At 42.6% G+C, this 23,293-nt stretch overlaps 2 protein-coding genes across 3 annotated transcripts; both read left to right on the top strand.

The window, feature by feature from the left end:
- The first annotated feature begins 213 nt into the window (after positions 1-213).
- On the top strand, positions 214-10,486 carry wacb (WW domain containing adaptor with coiled-coil b). Of its 2 annotated transcripts, XM_046876521.1 has the most exons (13): positions 215-498; positions 717-750; positions 1,309-1,486; positions 2,672-2,760; positions 3,749-3,861; positions 3,939-4,054; positions 5,305-5,532; positions 6,264-6,386; positions 7,176-7,327; positions 7,456-7,541; positions 8,381-8,540; positions 8,650-8,777; positions 9,502-10,486. In XM_046876521.1, the coding sequence occupies exons 1-13, from the start codon at positions 458-460 to the stop codon at positions 9,569-9,571; spliced, it is 1,518 nt and encodes a 505-aa protein (XP_046732477.1). In that variant the 5' UTR covers positions 215-457; the 3' UTR covers positions 9,572-10,486. The 2 variants fall into 2 exon arrangements, with proteins under 2 accessions (XP_046732478.1, XP_046732477.1); XM_046876522.1 differs by lacking the exon at positions 6,264-6,386 and having other exon boundaries at positions 214-498.
- A 249-nt stretch (positions 10,487-10,735) lies between these two features.
- On the top strand, positions 10,736-16,112 carry bambib (BMP and activin membrane-bound inhibitor homolog (Xenopus laevis) b). The gene is made up of 3 exons (XM_046876523.1): positions 10,736-12,367; positions 13,313-13,594; positions 15,355-16,112. The coding sequence occupies exons 1-3, from the start codon at positions 12,301-12,303 to the stop codon at positions 15,771-15,773; spliced, it is 768 nt and encodes a 255-aa protein (XP_046732479.1). The 5' UTR covers positions 10,736-12,300; the 3' UTR covers positions 15,774-16,112.
- Positions 16,113-23,293: the final 7,181 nt, after the last annotated feature.

Below are 23,293 nucleotides of genomic sequence, written 5' to 3'. Positions count from 1 at the left end.
CGAAAGAAGAAGAAATTGATGCCATCGGGGTGGCAGGATGGGTGTCATGAGTATGAACGACGTCGTTTGTTCATACTTTTTCAACAGTAAAACGTAGAAAGTATTTTTTGTGTGAATTGTGTGTTTGGTGTGATCTTGCAGGAGTATGGCGTCCCGCACCTCCCACGTGTTCGGATCTTCGTCACTCTACAGAGTTGGGTAATTCGGCGCATCACCGCTGGAGGCGCTGCTGAGTAACACCAGGGAGGGGAGACGATGATGGACCGTGGGTTTTCTCCCGAATAGCAGAGCGACTCTGTAACTTTTCACTTTCTCCTCGATACGTTTTTTCTCTCCATAACAACCCTGGGAGAGTGTGTGTGTGTGAGTGTGTGAGAGAGAGTGTGTGAGAGAGGCGTTTAATAGCGACCTGAGCATTCAGACCCGAACTGTAAGGCCCCCATGAAACACGGCTTTAATGGTAATGCATGCACGGAAACAACCGAGACTCACTGATGGGTAAACCTCAACCTTATTCATTTTCTACTCCTTTTTTTATTTCTTTCTGCTCACACGAATCCGAATGACTTCGGATAGAAACGATTTCTGTTTTCCAACTGAAAAATAAAAGCTGATGTATCATATGGAAGTGTTAGCATAGCGAGCTAGCGTTGATATGCGCAAAAGTTACCCTCCGCTTCCTCATCAACTTTTACTTTATTTTTTCCACCCCACAGGTGCAACGAGCGCAGGGATTTCCAGTCTTACCAGGTAAATCTCAAACTATCCCAAAATAAAATACATTATAGACAGTAAAACTTTAGATATAAGCTCACAAAGTAAAGTATTTACCCGGGTAAGCTAAGCTAGCAACGTATAGGCCTATTGCTAGCAATGCTAGGCAGGAGGATGGGCGGTGTCCTAAATTCAGCCCTTTTCCCTACGTATGCGCACTCATTAGGGTGCGAGTACGCGGCTGTTTTACAGCCTAACGAGTGCACTGCTTCTGTATTTGATATTCGGCTCTTTTTCAGTTTAGCAATCGAATCGTCTGCTTTTTAAATGATTACTCTTAAACGTTGAATATAAGGGTTTTGTTTGGTTGCAAATAAATAGTTAGCAAATAAAATGTGTAATGAATTGTGCGTTAAATAAAGAAGTAAATATTGATTTTTGGTGCTTTGAGTTTATTCCCAAAATGCAAAAGGTGGATTATACAACAAATCCCATTATCTAAGTTTAATAAAACGCTTTGATCTTTAATATAAGATGATGTGAATGGTGATAATGGTGTCTGATGATGTGTTTTGCTTTCTTCCTATCATCCAGACCCTCAAGTACCAATCCAAAAGTCATACTGCAAACGAGCACCGGCATGACAAGCTCCAAAACTCCTCGGACCAAACCCCACCGAGCAAGATGCTGCGGCGCTCCGACAGTCCCGACGCCAAGCGAGGAGACGGAGAACACGGGAGAACGCCTCATGCACAGCGACCCAAAGAGAGCAGTAAGTTCCTGAGAGCAGCACCGGAAAAATCCTCTTCAACCCCCATCCGTGGTGCCTTCAGGTTCCCCGGATGTGGTGCAGCGAGTTGTGAACGTCTGCTGATTCGTCTCGGTGTATTCCATACGCTTCCTGTAATGCAAAATGTTTTTTTTTTCTCTCATCGGAAAACGCTGACAGTGAGGTTCAGAACGGTTTCTGAAGATCCAGGAAGGTTCATGCCCAACCGTTCACCGCAGTAATTCCAGTTGCGAGTGAACGCAGCATCGCTGTAGTTATTCATTGTATTTAATTTATTCTTATTTTACGTTACGTCTTTTTCTATTGTTAGTTCTTCAGGAAACTCGTAACAACGTATAAATAAAAGCTCTTGCATATGTATAATGCAGACAAACTACACAAATCATGTACATGAGTAAAAGATGGGCTCCAGTCCAGACGGCTGTTTCCTTTCAGACGTACGTTTCGGTTCATCGTCTTGTTGTTTGGTGAAGTCGGTTTTAATGACCCGCAGTCCAAACGGAATTGCTTGGTGTTGAAGTATGGAATGGTTGCCATGTTGGTCTCTATCACCTGAAATAAATCCCCAACCTTTCCTGCTCTAAAACAACCCTAAACCCATAACCTTCCACCTCCATGTTTTACTGTGGGGGTGAGGCAATCCAATAACATCTTCTTTCCTGTTCTCCATCTAACACAAGTTTTTCTGTTTTCTGAGACAAAAATGTTTAATCTGTCCACAGATCATTCTTCCTGACATCCATGTCTTTCCATGTTTTAATAAATAGAAACAAAAGGAACATGTGTGAACATGCAAGACTGTTTCCAAACTTTTCACAGGCTCTCTGTTGAAGAATCTTTGGTTAATATGCCAACGTCACATCCCTCTAATAACACGGAGCCTGTCTGTAATTCTACCATGCCAGCGATGAATTTACGACCTCTAATTACTCTCGTGGCTGTTCCTTAGAGATTTGTACAATTGAATGATTTAGTGTGTGCCAGAGTTTGAAAGATCCATTTTGTTTTTGCTAACGGGGAAAATGAAGCATCTGTGAACTTTAAGGCAGGATTTATGCGGTCGTTGGAAGAGGTTTGTTGTCTCACGAAGGTTTCTACGCTTTCGATCTCTGTGTGAACACTAGTGATGCTGAGATTCCAAGAATTGTCTCTTTTCCTTTTCTGCAGGCACCAGTTCTTCTCCACATGAGAACTCTGTCAATCACGGCCATCACAGCGCCAACTCTCACTCACTTCCACCCAAATGTGCAGAAATGGTAAGCATCCGTTCTTGTTCTGCTTATTGAAAACCACGTCCCAACGTGTTTTATTTAGACGTCGACCGAAACATCATTATTTTGGTCGATTAATCCGCACCAATAGTCGGTCGTTGGAACTGTCGCTGAAAAAATACATATTGATAGTTTTTCCGGGTTGCGTTCGTTACTGGAGTGGCCGAGAAGGTCTGCTCTTGTTACAAGAGCGGCCTCTAGAGGCGAATCTCTGGCACCACATGCTGTTTGTTTTTACAAAAGAGACTGCATGGTGCCTGGACAGAGGCTATTTTATATTTATCAATTATGTAATTCTATTTCATTCATATAACTAATATATATAAATTTTTATTTTGCACATTTTTATGATTTAGTACTTTTTATTATTGTAATACAGTTCAATACTTTTGTAATGGAGTTTAATTTTTTTTAATCCAGTATCAATTTTAAAAACTATCGGTTGATTGAGTTATCAGCAAGTACGATCCAACCCAGCTATCGGTATTGGTAAAATCGGTCGATCTCTATGAAGATTTACTTTGACCAAACAAATATCTAAATGTCCAAATGTTCCACTTTATTCTCAATGAAACTGTGGTCAGATTAGCACCAGCTCCCGGTGCACACAGGACGATGTCTTTTGGCACACTGACTTATGAGGGTCGGTGCTCCCTGTGACTGTGCGTGTGGCCTTATGTGTTACAAAACTAGTCTGGAAATTTTTTTTTATGCCACCTCATAGATAATCAAAACATTACGAACACCAGAGAGTGAGAAATATCATGTGTGAGATTTAGTCTTATACGTGTAGTTGGAGTTGTGGAACCAGGAGATTTTATAAATTAGCTCAACATCTGAGATCGTTACAGATCCAACACCAACTCCTCCATTCCAGAGACGTAAAATGTTAATTGATGATAAAACACGGTATGTAGAATGTTGTTTACCCTCAAAGTCCAACGTTCGATTCTGTTTCCTTTTCTCCTCTCAGCGTGATCCGTCTGACGACTGGTCCGAGCACATCAGCTCCTCGGGAAAGAAATACTACTACAACTGCAGGACAGAGGTGTCCCAGTGGGAGAAGCCAAAGGAATGGCTGGAGAGGTGAGCAGCACACGAGGTAGAATTAAAAAATATCATTAGTTGCCATGAATCCTGAGAATCAGCTGATCTCTGTGCAGGGAGCAGCGACAGAAGGACGCGCCTAAGACCGTCGTGGTCAACAGTTTTCCCAAAGACAGAGATTACAGACAGGAGACCATGCAGGCGGCCGCTGCCAGTTCAGTCACTGCTATGAGTAAGTACTTGACTATCAAACTTACTATTATGATTGTGTTTCTGAAGCAGCAATCTGTAGCATTAGGTTTCACATCGCGTGTAGAAACTGAAGCGATTCTTTGAGTAATTCTTCGCCAATTCCCCCCGGTTCTCCTTCTGTGTTTCCACGTTGTGTATGCAGAGGTCAGAGTTTACTTACAGGTACACACTTTCTTCCATCAAGTTTATATTTTATATTTTTTTTATAATTCACGTAATTTTCGTGGAAAGTGACGTTTATACTGGAGACCCCTGGACAGGTAACGCAGAAGATGCTGCAGAACAGTGAGGGGGCGAGGAGAAGATTCAGGATCAAGAACAGAACGTTTTCAATGTTTGGCGTCATTTCGAACTAAAACAAAAAGGGGGAAAAAAACAAGTAATTTGTATTTTTATGTGTGGATTTTATTTTTTTTAATTTTTTTATTATTTTTTATTTATTTGGATTTGCATTTTGATGTAATATGGAATTTAAATGTACTAAATGGGTTTCGTTTTCACAAATTGCAGTTTTAGCAAATAAAAATTAGAATTTTTCTTAAAAAGAAAAAGAGGAAACATGACTTATTTCCTCTCCAACCCGATGGAACTTGAGAGGTTCTGCAAAGAAGTATGGGAGAAGGTGGCCAGAAATAGGTGTGCTAAACTTGTAGCATCTAACAAACATTTGAGGCTGTAATTGCTGGCAAAGGCGCTTCAACAAAGTATTGATTAAAGGCTGTGAAATACTAAAGTACATGTAGGTTTTTTTTATCTTTTTTTTTTATATAAATAAATTTGCATTATGGGGTTTTGTTTGTAGAATTTTGACAAATTGTGAATTTAATCTATTTTAGAATAAGGCTGCGGAAAGTGTGGAAAGTGCAGTGAAATACTTTCCGCATGCACTGTATAAGTAAAGCATGGTGGTGGTAGTTCATCATGTGAATTGTTAGTCTTGGCCTTTTGTTTGCTTTGGTTTTTTTTATTTTTTTATATATTTATATTTTAAATGTTCAATGCAAAAATGTTATTTTAAATGGTTTGTGCCACACTAATGACATTTGTATGCTTTACTATGAATCAGAGAAGCATCTACCGTTTATTTATTTTTTTTTGCTTGAAGCAAATAAAAGTTAAGGTTTAAATGCGAGTAAGAAAATGCACATGGAAAAACGAAAAAACAAATGCTAGAGCTAATCATCTGTTACACTTGAGTTGAGCCTGTCATGTCTGTGTGTCCATCTTCAGAGCCTGCTCCCTCAGAGAAAGCATCATCTCATTGCAGTTTCTCCCAGGCGTCCTGCAGTACCTCTGGCCCCCCGACGGTCTCGAGCGCTCCCAGTTCGTCCACGTCGTCCTCGTCACACTCGTCAGCTCTCCTGCAGGACCCGGCGCTCCTCAGGCAGCTGCTTCCGGCGCTCCAGGCCACGCTGCACATCAACAACTCCAGCGTGGACATGGCCAAGATCAACGAGGGTGAGTTTGCAATACCGCATCCTGTTTTTTTTTTTTTATGAATGTAGAAGCTATTGAGATCTGACCTCAACCCTTTAGGAACGAATTGGAACATTTCACCTAAGTACCTTCATGATGATGTAGGTGAGGTGAGGAGGCCTTAGGTGCAGTCAGCGTTCACATTCGTTCCAAAGGTGTTCCATAGGGTTGAGATCAGAGTTCTGTATCAGGAGATCTTCCACACACTTTCAACCCACTCTCCTGGGAAGATGTTCCACTAGATTTTGGAGTGTGTTTGTGGAGATTTTGAGTGAGATTCATTCAGCCACAAGGGTGTGAGTAAAGTCAGGTTCTGATGTAGATGAGTTGAGGAGCTCTGAGGTGCCTCCAAGTCTGTGGGAACAGTTTGGAGAAGATGCACATGTGGCTGGAAAAGTCAGGTGTCCCGATAGTTTTGTCTATAAAGCGTATAAGGGGACAGTTATTTTTTAAGGCTTTTACAAAAAGAAAAATGAGCTTTACATCTGTGTTTTTGTTTCCAGCATTCACATGAGCTCGACGTTTCATTCTTTAATTAGTCAAGTTATAATTTCATATACATCGTTTATCGTATAAAATATATCAATGTTTGACCTGAGTCTTGTCTTTGTGCAATGGCTTTGTGTGTAACCTTGCTTTGTGTGTGTGTCTCTCTCTCTCTCTCTCACTATCTCTCTTTTTCTGTGTTGTTTTTTTTTTCCCCCTTCTCCAAGTCCTCACAGCTGCTGTCACCCAAGCTTCCTTACAGTCTATGCTTCATAAACTTCTCACTGCTGGACCGTCTGCTTTCAACATCACTGCTCTGCTTTCCCAAGCTGCTCAGTTGTCCACACAAGGTAAAAAAAAATGGCCGCCCTGACGCTTTTTCCGGGTTTCTAATGAAGAACTCACCGTGGCAACTCGGTCCGTAAGGAAACACAATTATGTAGTGCGCAAACGCGTCTCCTCCTGAAAAAAAAAAAGTACGCCGGTTTTGGGGATTTATAATACCGGTTTAACACGACAGGCCCCCGATCCGTACAGGAAATACGGTGATACCTCTGAATTCGTCCGATTCGGTACCAATTCAAATGTTTCGGTGCTCAGAAGGTCTCGTGTTAGCTGGCGAACAGCGTCGGAGTCCTCCAAAGCATTCATGGGTCATAAAATGGTTAAAAATGCTACCAACCAAGAAGCGTGAAAATAATAAAAAAGATATTAAGAGAAAATATTAATAAGTAGACCGTCATAAAAAAAAAAAAAAAACGTCGGCGACGACGGGAAGTGGCTGCTGTGCAGTACAAATCGTGTTTCCGGTGCGGATCGAGGAGCCACTGAAACCTTTCAAACGAATGTGTAATTTTTTAAGCAAAAGATGAGGGGTTATGAGCAGGAATGTATATTTGGAGATGTGTAACATTTTTATAGTCTAGAACTGATCACCTCACTTTGCATGAAGTTAAACTCAAATCTTTTATTTATTTATATTTTTTACATTGCTCGCCCCTCCCACTTTCTATCAACATTCGTGGCTCCGCCTCCTTTTGGCTGTAAATCGTCCGGTCTTGTTTATAAGTGAACAATTGTTGCACCACGCAGTCTGATTAATGGCTGTTTTTTTTTTTTTTTTTTTTATAACTCCGCAGCTCAGCAGCCAAGCCAGTCGCCCGTATCCGTGACTCCCGATGCCTCATCGCCGAAGTCTTGCCTCGTCTCTCCGCGAGTGAGCACGCCGCAGACGAACAGCATGGCCTCGAAACCCCTCTCGAACCCCAACTCTCTGTCGACTCAAATCAAGGTCAGTGCTTGGCAAGAACCCAATGCTACCTTTGGTATCATAATGGTTTGGATAGCAGTTTTAATCAGAACACCAACACACACACACGCACACACATTTAACACATTTTTTTGTGTGTTTTTTTTAAGGTCAGTGATTCGGCAGTGAAATCAGTGCTTCAGCACTCCTCGGACAAAACCTCAGACCTCGAGGATCCGCGGCTTCAAAGGCAAAAGTAACTATCGCAGACAAAACATCCGGGTTTCCGTTACCGTTTCATTTTTACCGCTTTAACCGTATTTTAAACACGTTTAGTTTTCCGCTCTTTGGTTTTTTTTCAACGCTTTTGTCTCTGAAGGAACAATTCACAAATTTCACAAACACGTGTTTGTAGTGCAAAATAGATTAAATAAACCCAGACGTCCTTTTCCTGTCCTGTCTCCAGGAAGACACAGCTCTACCTCTGCCGTGTCAATCTGTATTCTATGTGACTCTCAGGACACGCCTCGGTCTCCGTAGCGTTGCGACGCGTCATATTCACGTAGCTGAGAGAACGCGCTCGAGAAGCAATCCGTCTGCATATCAAAATTTTCAAAATTATAAAAGTATAGCGCATTTACTATGAATATGTAAATAAATCACATTTTTTTTACCGATGCAAAACGCTGCATCATGATACTAGCGCCCACTTGTATTCGATGCGCACTTTATTTATTAAACCAATCGTTAACTTTCATGTCCATTCGTATCTGTGAATCCCTATTAAATTGTGTTGTTTGGCGCCATCTTCAGGTCCTGCTTGGTACTACAATTTTCACAGAACTTTTGCACACTTAGGAGTGAAAACGGCAGGTTTTATGGACTAAAGTGTCTTTTCACTGTCCTTAAATCCCAGTTAGCTTTAACTGCTATTCTGAAATATCAGTATCCGGAACTCCTTTTTTTAAATAAACGTTTAATTCAGCAGCATTACACCATAATATACACCATTTAATGAGTTTTTTGTTCCTGTTTGTAGCGTATCTGTAGATTGCAAACCTTTTCCTGCACCCCTCTCCCCCCTCCCCCTTACAGCAGCCAAGCTCATCAGAGTTCAGGGCCTAACGGGTGTCTGGTGAATAACAGCTTACCCGCGTGTCCTCCAACAACCTTCAGCCCGTCGCTAGCACTGCACTTCAACGAGAATCTCATTCGGCATGTTCAGAGCTGGCCTTCAGATCACGTAGAGAAGCAGGTGATGTCTTTTTTTTTTTTTTACACTTTTTGTTTGGTTAAAAAGAAGACACCAGTTTTAAAATCACTCATGATCACCCCCTCATTAATATTCGTGTCGAACCCTTTAGGCGGCGAGGTTACGGGAAGAAGTTCACACCATGGGCAGCATGAACATGTCCGAGATCTGCGTGGAGCTGAAAAAGCTGCGCTCTCTGGTGCGAGTGTGTGAGATCCAGGCTACACTGAGAGAGCAAAGGTAAACCATCGTGTGATGTTTCTTACACTTCATGATCATCCAGACCTGGGCATTGAAATGTAGAAGATCTGGAGCAGTTGCACACCCGACTTTTCCGGCCTTATGCGGTTCTTCTCCGAACTGTTCCCACAAACTTGGATACCTTTGGATGGATGTGGTATAACAAGATTTTGCCTTCACTTGAACTTGGAAAACCAAACCTGTTCCAGCACGCACAGAATCCAGATTCATGAGGATCTGCTTTCCATGAGTTTGGATTTCTAATGAATTCCCATAAATATCCAACTTGAAATATTTCCAAAAGTTTCCGGAAATGTTTCGCCCCTTTGCCACCCTCCTCTTAGAGTGTCTGCTATAGAGCTGAAACCCTTTTGAACACCTTTGGGATGAACGTGAATGCTGATTGCAGGCACCCAGGCCTCCTCACCTTCTCCCCTACATCTGATCACCCTTGTGGCTGAATGAACACAAAATCTAGTGGAACATCATCTTCCCAGAACAGCAAATGGAGACTAAATGTGGAATGAGATGTTCAAAAAGAGGCACATGCCAATCTTATGGTCAGGTGTCCACAAACTTTTAAATAATGTTAAATAACAAAATGTAATGTTTTCAATAATCTTTGTGAATGAAAAAGTCAGAAATGATAGTTGGTTAGATACGAGTTGTGTATTTATTGCCATCCATTATGACACTTTTTTTTTTTTTTCCCCCTCTCCAACAGGATCCTCTTTTTGAGACAAGAGATCAAGGAGCTGGAAAAACTGAAGAACCAGAACTCCTTCATGGTTTGAGAAGCTCTGATGTCGGTTTAAGTAGAAGGAACTCAGCAGCTGGCTGCCTTTTTCTGAACCGTGGACCTACAGACTGGCTGGGCTTTCTCTCCAAAGCTGGAGAACCAAAAAAAGAAATAAATAAACAAAAGAATCCGATAAAAAAAAAAAAAAAAAAAGCTCACCACGGGTCGCACCGTTCGCTACACGAAGCCCCCGAGGTTCATTCATAGATTCATCGTTGTACATACACTTCTCTATATCGAGTCAATAAGCAGCAACAGCAACGCAAACACAATAGGGCGGAGTTCGTGGATGAGAAGTGGTCCGTGTAGGACGATAAGGAAAAGGGTTGAGGAGGAGGAACTCTGGAATATACCGCGCTATTCATTCGCTCCGTAACTTCTTTTTCCTTTCACTCCAGGTCTCGCAGGCTCTAGTCGTTTAGGATTTTTAATTTTATTGTATTTTAATTTTATTTTTTTGTTACAGTGCGCGTGCATCCGGAAGGAGGGCGCGGTCCTGGAAACGTGTTCCTAAATACACAGCCGTGTTTATCTGTTCAGATCCCGTCTGATAGCTCGTCATGTTTAACGTGCTTCAAAATGGCCTCGACGTGTTCCACTCTTTTCTTTTTTTTTTTTTTTTTTTTTTTACTTGTGTAACGTCATCTGAGGTCAAATCTTTTCTCTTTCTATGTGCTTTAAGGGCAACGTCTATACAATCCTGCGTTTTGGCCCCGATTTTCTCACAGTGGTTTTTGTTTTGTTGTTTCCCCTCCCCCCCACACACACATTCGGGCGTTCGTTATGATTCACGACAGCATTTGCACTAACTGATTTGATATGAACCCACTTTCTGTATCGATCTTTAACCCGACTTATCCGCTGTAAGTACTTAACGAGGCTCAATCCATTAAACCTCATTTTGCCTCTGTGTCTGTCCTCACTGTCTTCAATTAAAACGTGTGCTACGTATGTTTAATAATACATTATAACGATCTGCTCGTGTGCTGATATATTAGTAGCGAGTGAACATTTTGTTCTCAAAGTTGATGTTTGAAGCAGAAAAAATCAGCGAGCGTAAGGATTTGGGCGAGTTTGACATTGTAACGTCTAGACGTCTGGGTCAGAGCGTCGCCGTAACTGCAGCTCTTGTCTTTCAAAAGTGGTCCGAGGAAGGAACAGTGGCCGAGGTTCGTTGATGCACGTGGGGAGCAAAGGCTGGTCTGTGTGGTCCGACGTTACAGACGAACTCCTGTAGCTCAAACTCTTGGAGAAGATCATGCTAGTATTCCCCGACAGGTCACGGCTGTTTTAGCAAAAATAGATCGATTGATTGAGTGGAAGTTTAAGGCAACCAAATGGTTTAGATATCTAACTTCACTTCTTCTTGTAGAGCCCAACCTGATCGAGCCTGTGCACAAACCCAGCTCTATGAAGATCTGCTTTGCATGTGTTGGACGTGTTTTGGAAGATCTTCAGTGGTCTGCTATAAAGCTCTGACTATTAACCTAATTGCTGACTGCACGCCAGCTGTCTTCACCTCGCCTACATCACTTTACTAACACCATTGTGGCTCACAATCTCCACACAAGCACACCAAAATCTAGTGGATCATCTTCCTGGAAGAGTGGAGCTTATTATAATAGCAAGTAGGACGGCTAAATATGGAACAAGATGTTCAAGAAGCACACACGCCAATCTTATACTCAGGTGTCTACGAACGTTTGCCTGTATCGTGTGTTTACAATAAAGTTTACACACCCCTGGAGAAAACTGGAGGAAGAAAAATTGTAGTTAGATGTAAATCATGTTATTGCAAGTGGTGACCAGGAGGTGGCACTGCACATTATTTTTTTCCCCCCATTGTATCATGGTTCTGAAAATGCTCACCAAGATCAGAGCAATGGTGGTAACTGAGATAGTCACAATTGGGGTTTCACCATCCATCAGATACATTACTGACAAACCATATGAAGTACCTCCTCTAATATTAAACATTATTATTTGAAAATTAATTAGCAAATTGATATCACTGTGTTGAACTTGCCTAGACGCAAGGAATCTTGGGATACATTTAGTGCTTGGCCTCCTCCATCACTCCTCATGAGTAATAATATTACATTTTTTTTTTTTATTATTTTGCTCTATTACACAAATCAGCAAATCTATTTACACAATTTCACACAATCCCATCGTTTATTCAACAATTATCCATTTATTTATTTATAAATACAAATTAAAATAGCCTTTTAATTTATCAATGGGCTTAGCAGTGGGCGTGGCAACACCATATTTGTTTCGTATGTAAATTAAACAGGAGGCTGTCCAATGACAGTGCGGCGTATGCAAATGAACGAGGTAGAGATCCAATAAGCGCGTTTGTGGGAGGAGTCTTACCCAGGCTGTGCTCCTGCAGTCTGAGCTCAGGGTTGTGAGGCTTCAGATGATCAGCGGAACTTCAGCGTTTCTGCTTCGACTTTCATTCTCAAAAAGGAGGGAGCGAAAAAAGAGAGAAAGAAAAACCAAACCCAAGCACTGGAATTTATCGTTTTGGTTTTCTTTTCTGGATGTGACAAATAAAAGGATGTGATCTGGAATGATGATGATGATGATGATGTTCATGAAGATGATGGTGATGACGATGATGGATTATTTGCCGGATCTGTCCTGCATCATGACGTGTGTGTCCTGAACACACCGAGACACAAAGACAGAAGTGTGTAAAAGGGTGTAAAAGTGTTCTTCATGGAGCGCCTGGTTTCCATCTGGCTGCAGCTGGAGCTCTGGGCTATGGCCGTGCTCCTAACCAGAGGTGAGGAGAACTCAACCTGGGAAGTAGAAGAAGTAGAGCGAGATAGAGAGAGAGAGAGAGAGAGAGAGAGAGAGAGAGAAAGATAGATAGATAGAAAAGAAAACGTGTTTCTGTAGGAGGATCTCATGAGCTTCTTTGAGGTTCCTGCAGTCTGCATGTGTAAAAGTTTGTGGACACCTAAACGAAAATTTGCTGTGTGCTTTCTAAACACCCCATTCCACATTTAGTCCCTACTTCCTCTAATGATATCCTCCACTCTTTTGGGAAGATGTTTCACTAGACTTTATGGAGATTTGTTTGAGATCTCATTCATCCTAAAGCTGTTCAAGAGGGTTTAGGCTCTAGAGCAGGCCACTCAAGATCTTCCACACACTTCCAACCCATGGAAAGCAGATCTTTCTGGCTTTGTGCACAGGGGCATCGTCCTTCTGGAACAGCTTTTGGTCTCCTAGTTCAAGTGAAAGGGAAAATTTCCTGCTCCAAAGACGTCCTATAAAACTATTAGTTGTGTGTTGAACAGATTACAGATGATATTTCAGATCATAACGGCACGTTGTCACGTTAACGTAGGAAATAATAACGGCATGCAAAATAAACCCCCCCCAAAAAACGACAACATCGAGACGTGTGAAAACGATGCATGGACCAAAAAAAATTTTGTCCTGAGATTTTCAAGGTCAAATCAAGGACAAGGTGTGAAAATAAACATGTCTGATTAAAGCGAGACGAACGGTAAAGCTCACGTGAACGCTGTAGCAAATTGTGGTTGTACGGTTGTTACCAGATGATGATGTTTTTACATTGAGCGTGAATAATGTGTGTTACTTCCAGATGTTCTGCTATATACATTCTCATGAGTATGTCTATCAACTACACTATATATACACACATATATACAGAATAGGAAATGATTTCCTGCTAATATCTGCTATTTGTCTTGTTCAGGAGAAATCCGGTGTTACTGTGACTCTCCTCACTGCGTGGCGACGGGTTACATGTGCAAGTCGGAGCTCAACGCGTGCTTCACGCGCATCTTGAATCCCCAAAACTCCAAATCTCCACTGTCACACGGCTGTTACGAGCCTGCGCTAAACAGAGGGAGCGTGTGTCGAGCCGAGGCTACCCACGATGCACTGCACGGCTCTGCAACGCTCCAGTGCTGTCATGAGGACATGTGCAACTACAGAGGTCCACAGGATCTCACCTACGGCCGGGGAGAAAACCTGGGTGAGGGAACGCTTCTCCTCGTTTACGGGTGACGTCCGATCCGATGGGGAAGCGCTGGAATAAAACGATAAGGAGCAAAAAAAATCTTAGTCTGAGATGAATTTAATCCTGAGCCTAATGTCTACAGATCAGTCACTATTGGATGAAAGTTTGTGGACACCTAAAAGACTGGCGTGTGCTTTCTGATCAATCCATTCCATATTTCCTTTCTATTCACTCGTATAATAAGCGGGAGATGTTCCACTAGATTTTGGGGAGATTTGTGAAATTTCAGGCTCGGCGTTCATATTAACTCCAACGCTGTTCAATAGGGTTTAAGCTTTATAGCAGGATACTCCAGATCTTCCACACACTTCCAACCCATTGAAAACATCATGGAGATGTGCTAGCTTTGTGTATTATCATGCTGGAACAGGTTTAGGTCTCCTAGTTCAAGCACTATAGAATTTCCTGCTCCAACATTCCAAAACATCCAATACGATTGTGTGCATCCAGGTTTGTGGTGCCGATTTGAAGAACCACAACAACATGGCTGGAAAAGCCGAGTGTCCCAATACTTTCGCCCCACACAGCGTATTGCTACGGCTTCAAAATTCCCAAGCGGTTTTAGAACCCGGAGTACGAAACTCCTAGCAGAGCGTCGACTAGAAGCTTCTTGAATGGAAGATTCCGTTTCCTGTAATAAATCCAGCACTTCCTGTGTTCAATCAGTACTTTTTATCCATTTACGGTTACATTTAATGCTGCGATACAGAACTTTTTATCCATTTACGGTTACATTTAATGCTGCGATACAGAACAGTACTGTTCTGATTTGTTTCATCCACGTTTTGCAAAATCAGTCCTTTTTTTTATTAACGAGGATAAAAACGTGGCCGGTCAAACACGCAGCAAGCGACCAATCAGGATCGAGCGCACGCTCTGTTTTAAACCTGTTCTGATTGGCGCTCGGTGTATCTACTGATCACCAGCATACAGTTCAGCATCAGTTCAACATCAAGCAGAACTTTTAGAGAGGAATAAATGATGAAGAAACTTCAGACTCGAACTCAACACACATGACCACGTTTATGTGATTTTCTTCTAAATAGTTGAAAAAGAAGGTTTTGGGTTCATGATCATTGTAACAAAAATCAGTGTTTGACTCATTAATATCATTCTATTAATAGATCAGTGTGCTGAGAGTCACATTCGAGTCTTTACACATCAACTGAGGTGATTAAGTAAAGAGTCTTGTGATAAAAATGATCATAGGAACATTATAGTTATAATAAATCAGTACTTAAGTACATTTGAAGGCAAAAACGTTTGTACTTTTACTCAAGTGGAAGTTTAAGGGGACACTTTTACTGTTACTGGAGTCGTATTTTATAGATTGGATCGCTACTGTAACTCAACTACGTGCTTTGTGTATTTCGTCCACCGCTGTTGAGTTCTGAAATCCGATTGGTCGAAAGTTGTGGATTCATTTCCAAGGCAAGAATCTGTTAGCGTCATTCTAATAACGTCCACAAGGGGCACCAGGAGGTTTTCAATGAGTAGAACATTCATGGAAGGAGTCTCCAGTGTCGGAGGTGAAATCGTCGATTGAAAATTTCCCACACCTTCAGGATAGAAAACCAAAACAGCGAATAAAACTAACCCGCCTTGCTGATGTTCTACGATGTAGATAGAAAAAGATAAAGTTGTTTATTATGTAAACGCTATGTAAATGTCATCTCTGTATTTACTGTAACCTTTTCCTGCATTCTTTCCCCCAGATCCTCGGAGTCACTCTCAGGCTGAAGGCGGCCGTCGGATAATCGCCCGGGTGCAGGAAATCCCTTCAGCCAAGGAGGTGTGGTTCCGTGCGGCCGTCATCGCCGTGCCCATCGCCGGCGGCCTTGTGCTCGTCCTCCTCATCACGCTGGCTCTGCGGATGCTGCGCAGCGAGAACCAGCGCCTGAGGCAGCAGCGACGTGAGATGCTTTCTCGCCTCCACTACGGCTTCCACGGGCAGCATCTGGCCAAGAGCCACGGCGCCAAACTCGACCTGGAGTGCATGATGCCTCTGGGCGGACACGAGAGCTGCTGTCTGACCTGCGATAAGATCAAACAGTCCGATCCGAGCAGCCAGAGACTTTTAGCGCTGGTCCACTGGGGACGCCACGGTCCGAGGGGCAAACTGGAGTTGGTCTGAGGGGAAAAATAATACGAGCGCGAACACGTCGTCCATCCGGGCTGCTGCTGCTGCTGCTGTGGAAGCACTTTACTTGAATCTGGCACGAGAGCACTGCGCCGCTCAGGACCGAACTGTTACACCTGGACCTCTTAAATGACTGAAGGATTTTTAAAAAGAGGCAGAGGGACGCGTGTTCAAGTTTTGCACTTATGTAGAAAGAGGAAGCGTTGGAGATTTTGGACTGCCTCCAGATTTGTCTGTGTAAATAGGACGTGACCCCGAATCGATCCGCCACGTCTCTCTTTTCTTCTGTTTGTTTTTTTCTATTCTATGAAATAAAATACAAATAAAATTGCAGCATTTATGGCTTTGAACTTTAGAACTCGGAAAAGTTCCGGATGTAAAATAATACTGAAGGTTTTGTCATTCGTAATGATTTATACGATCAGCTCTTCAGAAAACATCGCAGTTTCGTCGGTTTCTCTAACAATCCTTTCAAAACAAGTTCTAGCGGATTTAATTCAGTTCAGTTCAATTCTATTAAATTCTATTCAGTTCAATTCTATTAAAATTCTATTCAGTTCAGGTTAATTAAAATCAGTTCAATTCGTTTTTATTTGTAGAGCGCTTTTAACAATGGTCATTGTCTCAAAGCAGCTTTACACAGTAAAGAGGTTATAAAGTTGTATATATTCATCCAAAGTCTAAATAAAAATAAAAATAAACTTGTCGTATCGCTGAATTCTCAAATCTGATTGGTCGGAAGTCACAGGTTAATATTAATGCGCGCGTTTCACTGTTTTTTTCTTGGTACATTTCTTAGCGATTGCATCTGTTCGGTGGGCTCAGTGGTCAAGATGATGGACTTCTGATGAGAGGGTCATGCATTCAAATCCCAGCACCAACTAGGCACCACTGCTGGGCCCTTGTGCAAGGCCCTTAACCCTGAACCGCTCAGTTGTCTAAATGAGATAAATATTCTGGATTAGAGATTCTGCCAACTAATGTAATGAATTTGTACAGTGTACGTTTATGACGCCATTTTCCAGAACGACTTACAACCGAGCAGTTCAGTGTTGAAGGCCTTGCCCAAGGACCCAGCAGTGGCTGGTGGTGGGATTTAAACTCATAACCTTTCAACCAGAAATCCAACATCATAACCACTGAACCACCACTTCCCAATGCAATCCAGTATTCAGACTGACCACAGTCCTAGGGTTCGTCAGGCCTTTCAGCCTGATAAAACCTAGAATGAGATCATGAAGTTTAATAAGATCGAGCCAGGATGTGTTAATGTCCCAAATCACACATCACACATTAGGGTTTGAACATCTGTAAAAAATTCGGATTGCCTGAAATCCGCTCCTGATGTGGGTGGTGTAATGAAGAGCACCACAACATGTAGGTATTTTGTCCCCAGGACTCTAAATAACTTGGATGTCATCACACACACACACACACACACACACACACACACACACACACACACTAGAGCGTTGGAGTCATTAGTGGGAGTGTGTGGGCTACCGCTGAGAAGTGTGCAAGCTCTTACAGTAATGTCTCGCCAGCACTCTTTCTCCATGCCTTCACCTGTCACTCCTTTAGGCTATTAGCTAGTAGTCTTTTCCACCATATCTCTCGTTATCTTCACACACACACACACACACCTGTCTTACTTTCCCAGACACAGCTGAACGTCTCTCCAGCAGACTTGTGCTGTAACCGAGCCTCAGAGCAACACTGACCCGCTAATCTGCCGCTCTGCCGTTATCCACACGCTAATCTCTTCATTTCCCTGATTAGACCTTATTTACATTCCTTATCCAACTGCTCAGGTTTAGTCATCCTGCCATAAATACGAGTCCCATCTTGCAGCACATCATGAAGCGATTCATTTAGTGGTTCATTTTTGTTTTGCGTGTGTCAAATGACAATGATTTTGTTGCAACATTGATTGTAATTATAAATGGATAAAAAAATGGTGTCATTCATTCGAAAATTGGAAACAGTCCTCGTTCAGGATGTGGTGTTCATGGAAAATATTCACACGATCTTCCACCTCGAGTACAAGTTCCTGTACAATTGTGTGCCTCCATCTTTGTGGTAACAGTTTGAAGAAGAAGAAGAACATATGGCTTATTTCGATCTTTGCAAGTTAAACAGGTGAGTACCACATTACTATCTATTAAATTAGCCCCGCCCCTAATTAACTGTTTAGAATATGAACTTAAAATTTTAATGGGGAACAAAAAAAACAAATTAAATGTGTGACTGACAGACAGATGGCTTTTTGGGCAAAAGTATTTGGACACTGGACTTTTCCAGCTATATGTTCTTCCCCAGAATTTTCCCACAATGTTGGAGACACACAATTGTCTTAGAGTGGAAGATCTTGAGTCTTGCTATAGAGCATATAGAGAGTAAGCGTAAGAAAAGTCGAACACTTTGAGATGTGCTTTATTATGCTTTGGGGTGGAAGAAGTAACTCCGCCTCATCATTTCATCCTGTTTTCAACCTGTTTTCAAGGTAATAACAGGGACCTCCCTTTAGAATTGTCTATATATTTAAGTTTATAGTGATTTATGGATTTAATGTTAATGTTTACATAACCAAAGTCATCATTACGTTCAGATTAAACAAAACAAAAAAAAAGAGGACTGTACCATCAATACATGTATTTGTCTTGTCAAGATTCTCCAGACTGAAATATAAATCAGTAAAACGGAGCCGGATTGGCAGCAGAAAGCCTTTCATGAAAAACTCTGCCTGTAAATCAATAAAAGGAGGTTCTAGGAAATTAGCAAAGAGGCGCAAAGAGTAGCTAAAAATCATACTTAAGTAAAAGTATTGATCCCTTACGGCAAAACTCATCTTGAATCTCAGAGGTTCTCTGGTTCTCAACGTTTTTGGAATTTTTTCGCACTCTTGTTGCAATGAGAATGAGGCCAGCGGTGCTAAAGAGATGCTCGCAGGTGCACAACACACGTGGTTGAGGAGTGTGGCGTCTTAATGTAATTGGAATCAGAACGTTTTGAGACGAGCTCTGTTGACAAAAAAAATCACTTTCAAAACAGTCCCCTTGCACAGCAATACAGAGCTCCCAGCATTCCTGCTACTTCTGGAACGTGTCCTCAAAATTTTATTTGTCAAAACAGCAAGCTTTGAGCTGGACAAGTCCGCAGGAACTGAATTGAGATTGTGTTGTTTCCGGTGAGAAACTCACGTGTGAGGAGAGTGCGCACGTGGTCAGAATAGCAGCAGTTGTACACAGGACGATGACTTATAAAGGTCGGTGCTCCCTGTGACTCTGCATACAGCCGTGTGCTGCCATCTGTTGGTGTGTTACAAAACAAGTCTAGAAATTTTTCGATACCACCTCGTTTTTATATTGAATCATGAATGTATTTGAGTAGAGAATAAAAATCGGTTAGAATCTTTGATACTCAATAAAACTAGAAAGTAGCCAAAATATTACAGTGTAGTAACAAAGTGTATTTACTCAAATACTTTATATCACTGGGCATTTAAAACATTTTACTCCTGAGAAAGTGTTTTGAGGAAAACCTTTTCACAGGAAAGGAGTCTTGTGTGCTCCGTGTGCCTGCTCCGACTTGCCAATATCAAAGTGCTCTAAATGAGAGACTTCTAACCTGGAACAGCTCCATTCTCCGTTCCCACTGAAAACAAAGGCAGAAGGTGTTAGGAGAAGAAAAGAGGTGGAGGAGGAGGAGGAGGAGGAGGGGGTAAAAAAAATGCCTTTCCAAATGTCTTTTTAACTCAATTACTTAAATCTTGACAACCTGTCTCAGAGATCAGCTTCAGCACTTCAACACACACACATACACACACACTATTATCTCCATTTCTCCAGGTCATGTGAAAGACAGAGGCTTTTAGGGGGCATATTTTGGGGGGCTCTTAGCAAATCCAAATCCCCTTGGCCTGTTCCAGACCTCCTTTCGATCGACAGAGCGAATGTGCACTTTGAACTTGGAGTGCGAGGAATGCAGTTAATGCACGAGCTCGTGCGGCGTAAAGCAGCCTGAGAAACGTCCTCCTCATAGAGACGACAGCTGAGCTACTGACGCCTGTGAAGCGTCTGTGAAGGAATTATACATTAGATCCTTATTATAGATCAGATCCTATTTTACAAAAGCTTATCTGTAAATGGATAAAAATAAATTCGTCTTAAGAAAAACCTCATAAAGTTAGCGTTAGCAGCTGTCCTGTGGAGTAAAAGGAATCTAGTAACTAGCGTTGTCCTGCTACATATGCAGCTTTCTCACTGCTAACACACGACAGGAAGTACAGGGTCAGAGCACGAGGTCGGGGCCGTTCCCCAGCCCGAATCGCTCAGGGGATTTAGGATCTCGTTAAAGTATGGAGAAGTAGCGGCTAAGATATTTATTTAATGTATAAAAGAAAAACTTCCATTCTAGTCAATTCGTCCTGGACATCAAGCAGAGGTCCTGCGGTGTAAATTGGAAATTGGAGGTAGGGGGAGGGAGGCTTTCACACACACACACACACACACACACACACACACCATGCTGACAGACAGGAAACACTTAGTCGTCTGTTGGGTCTCAAACCAAGGACATGTGATACCAAATCAAAGGAGTGCAAAGTGCTCGTATTCACCCCCAACGCCCCCAAGCCCCCCAACCCCACCCCCCGCCGCTACTTCAGAGACATGATAAACACACGTAGCATGTCAGATATTATGCTCTTTGATTCACTCGGCTCCAGCAAGACTGCTTTAAATGCATCTGTAAATCAGCTCGCTTGTAGATGATATACCTCGTCTTAGTGGCTTCTAATCCTTCATGGTTATTATTGATAAGCATAAAGCTATACGTTCGCAATATAGTCTGCTAGAGCAACACCAGCACCATCTCTAACACCACCACCACTTTAATTATCTCATCACCCCCACCTCCACCATCAGCACCACCACTACTGTCACCACCACCACCAGCTCTGCCACCATGACAACCATTTCCACAACCACCTAGACCAGCTCTACCAGCCTTGACTCCACCATCTCTAACACCACCACCACTTTCACCATCATTAATACTTTCAATCCACTCCACCATCGGTACGACCTCTACCATCAACACCAGCACCATCACCTTCACCACCACCTTCACCAGCACAATCACCATCTCTTAGACCGCCACCACCTCCACCACCAACTACATCAATTTCACCATCATTACCTCAGCGCCATCTTTATCACCATCACCACCATTTCTACTGTCACCCCTAGCACCATCAACACTACCTCACCATCACTATCTCTAAGACCACCACCAGGACCTCCGCACCACCTACACCAACTTCACCAGCATCACCTCTACCATCATCACCACCTCCTCCAACAATAACACCTCTACCAACACCAACACCACCTCCAGCATTATTAACACCACCATCACCACCACCTTAACCATCTCTCCACCATCAGCACCATCTCCAGTATTGTTAACACCACCATCACCACCACCTTACCCATCTCTCCACCATCAGCACCACCTCCATCATCACCACCATCTCTACTGTCACCACCAGCACCGCCACCTCCTCCAGCACAATCAGCACCATCACTATCTCTAAGACCACCAGCAGCACCTCCACACTACCTACACAAACTCCACCAGCATCACCTCCACCATCACCACCTCCATCAACACCAGCATCTTAACCAGCACCTCCACCATGACAACCACTTCCACTATCACCTAGACTAACTCTCCTGGCATAACCTTCACTATTACCACAACTTACACCATCTCTACTGTTGCCACCACCTCCTCCAGAACCATAACCACCATTATAACCACCACCAAGCATCACAACCACTTGCCTCTGCTGCTACTATGTCTTTCCTCTAACAGTGTAGCTGTTTTGGGCTCCTTGCAATAGACAGGCACTGTAAGTATTTTCATAAAGGAATGTGAAAAGTGCTAGAGGACAAAATCAAAGCAGCCTCCAAGTTACATGGTTTCATCCCCCGTCGTGTCCCTTCATGCTCGTAATTACACAAAGCTTCTCTCTCAGAGCCACAGAGCCAAGCTCTCGAACTCCATCAAACATCTCCCCTCTCTCCACTTCCCTCTCTCTGGCTGGCACACTAACACCTTTGACACAGAGCTGTACAGTCACATGAGGCGGAGCGCATTCCGGCAGTTCAGGTTTTAATAACAGGGCCGGTTGTGTGTTCCTGCGTAATTCACTCCACTTTGCTCTCTGTAGGAGATCTGACCGATTCACATCGCATCGATGGCCACGAAACAGATGTCTTATAAAAGCAGATCGATCAGATCCAGGCCTGGGGGGTCGTGCGAGAGAGAGGTCGAGAAACCAAAACATGCGCTGGGGCCCAAATATTATTTTTATCACTGAAAATATTTTTTCAATCCACTATCAGGTTAACATTATGTTAGCGTTAACGTTAGCACTTAAGACACCAAATGTGACTAGCACAGCAATGTCTTTTTTTAGGATCATTTATTAAACATGGGCGTGGTTGGTGAACGTCCACCACAGCTACATACATTTGCTCCCTGACTTTTGTGCTTTTCTTTCAGAAGACCAAAAAAAATGTGTGGAAAACCGGAATTCTCCATTTTTTTACTTCCACCAGCATCACCTCCACCATCGGCACTGACACTATTATCTCCATTAAGACCACCACCACCATGTCCACTGCTTTACCTCCACCATCATCATCTGATTACGAAGAGGGAACATCAGTGTTTTCAGCTAGATCGCTTGTCTATTAGCAGCTTCTCTTCACAGCAAGATGTTCCTCTGACAGTAGCGATATGATCTTCAACGTGGTGAATCAGATCCTGGAAGCAGGCGTGAGACTGTTTTACATTCTAATGTTGCTTCTGGGCGACCTGAATTGTGCTAAACTGGTGGCTATCAAGCTTTTCATACTCATAGCTACATTAGCCTTAAAGCTCAAATGCAGAAGTAACTCACATCAAAAACAGTTACAGTTTAGAAAATCATATAAATGAACTTTATTGGATTCTAGGTGTGATGGAGAGGAGCCGTGTGAGGCCTTGGGGTTTTGGTGACGTTTAAATCTCCTGCTCAGGATCAGGTAACTGTAGTGAATCAGTTGGCAGCTGGATTGAGTAAAGGAGAAACAGGAAGAGATGCAATCGGTGCCTCTGATGAGATTAAGCTCTGGATGGAGAGCAGAGTGAACAGGGTTCACGAGATAATGCCTAAGGTCAGCGTTTAGCCTGGAGCGCTGGACAGATTAATGCAGGGCAGGACATTAGCCATGGACGCTAATCTGCTTAATCAAAAGACTCTTAGTAAAAGAAAAAAAAAGTTGGAATCTTTTGTTCTGTTTGAATTTCTTTATGGGGACAAAAATAAATAAATACATAAATATAAGTTACAGTACATTTCTCTATTAAGAGCTTTATACAAAATTGTTTGAGTGTTGGAGGAGGTGCTCATGGTAGTGTTGGAGGAGGTGAACATGGCAGTGTTGGAGGAGGTGAACATGGCA

This window comes from Silurus meridionalis, chromosome 20 (assembly GCF_014805685.1).
Source record: "Silurus meridionalis isolate SWU-2019-XX chromosome 20, ASM1480568v1, whole genome shotgun sequence".
Lineage (NCBI taxonomy): Eukaryota > Metazoa > Chordata > Actinopteri > Siluriformes > Siluridae > Silurus > Silurus meridionalis.
The sequence above is the reverse complement of the archived record's forward strand: the minus strand, read 5'-3'. Positions and strand labels throughout refer to the sequence as shown.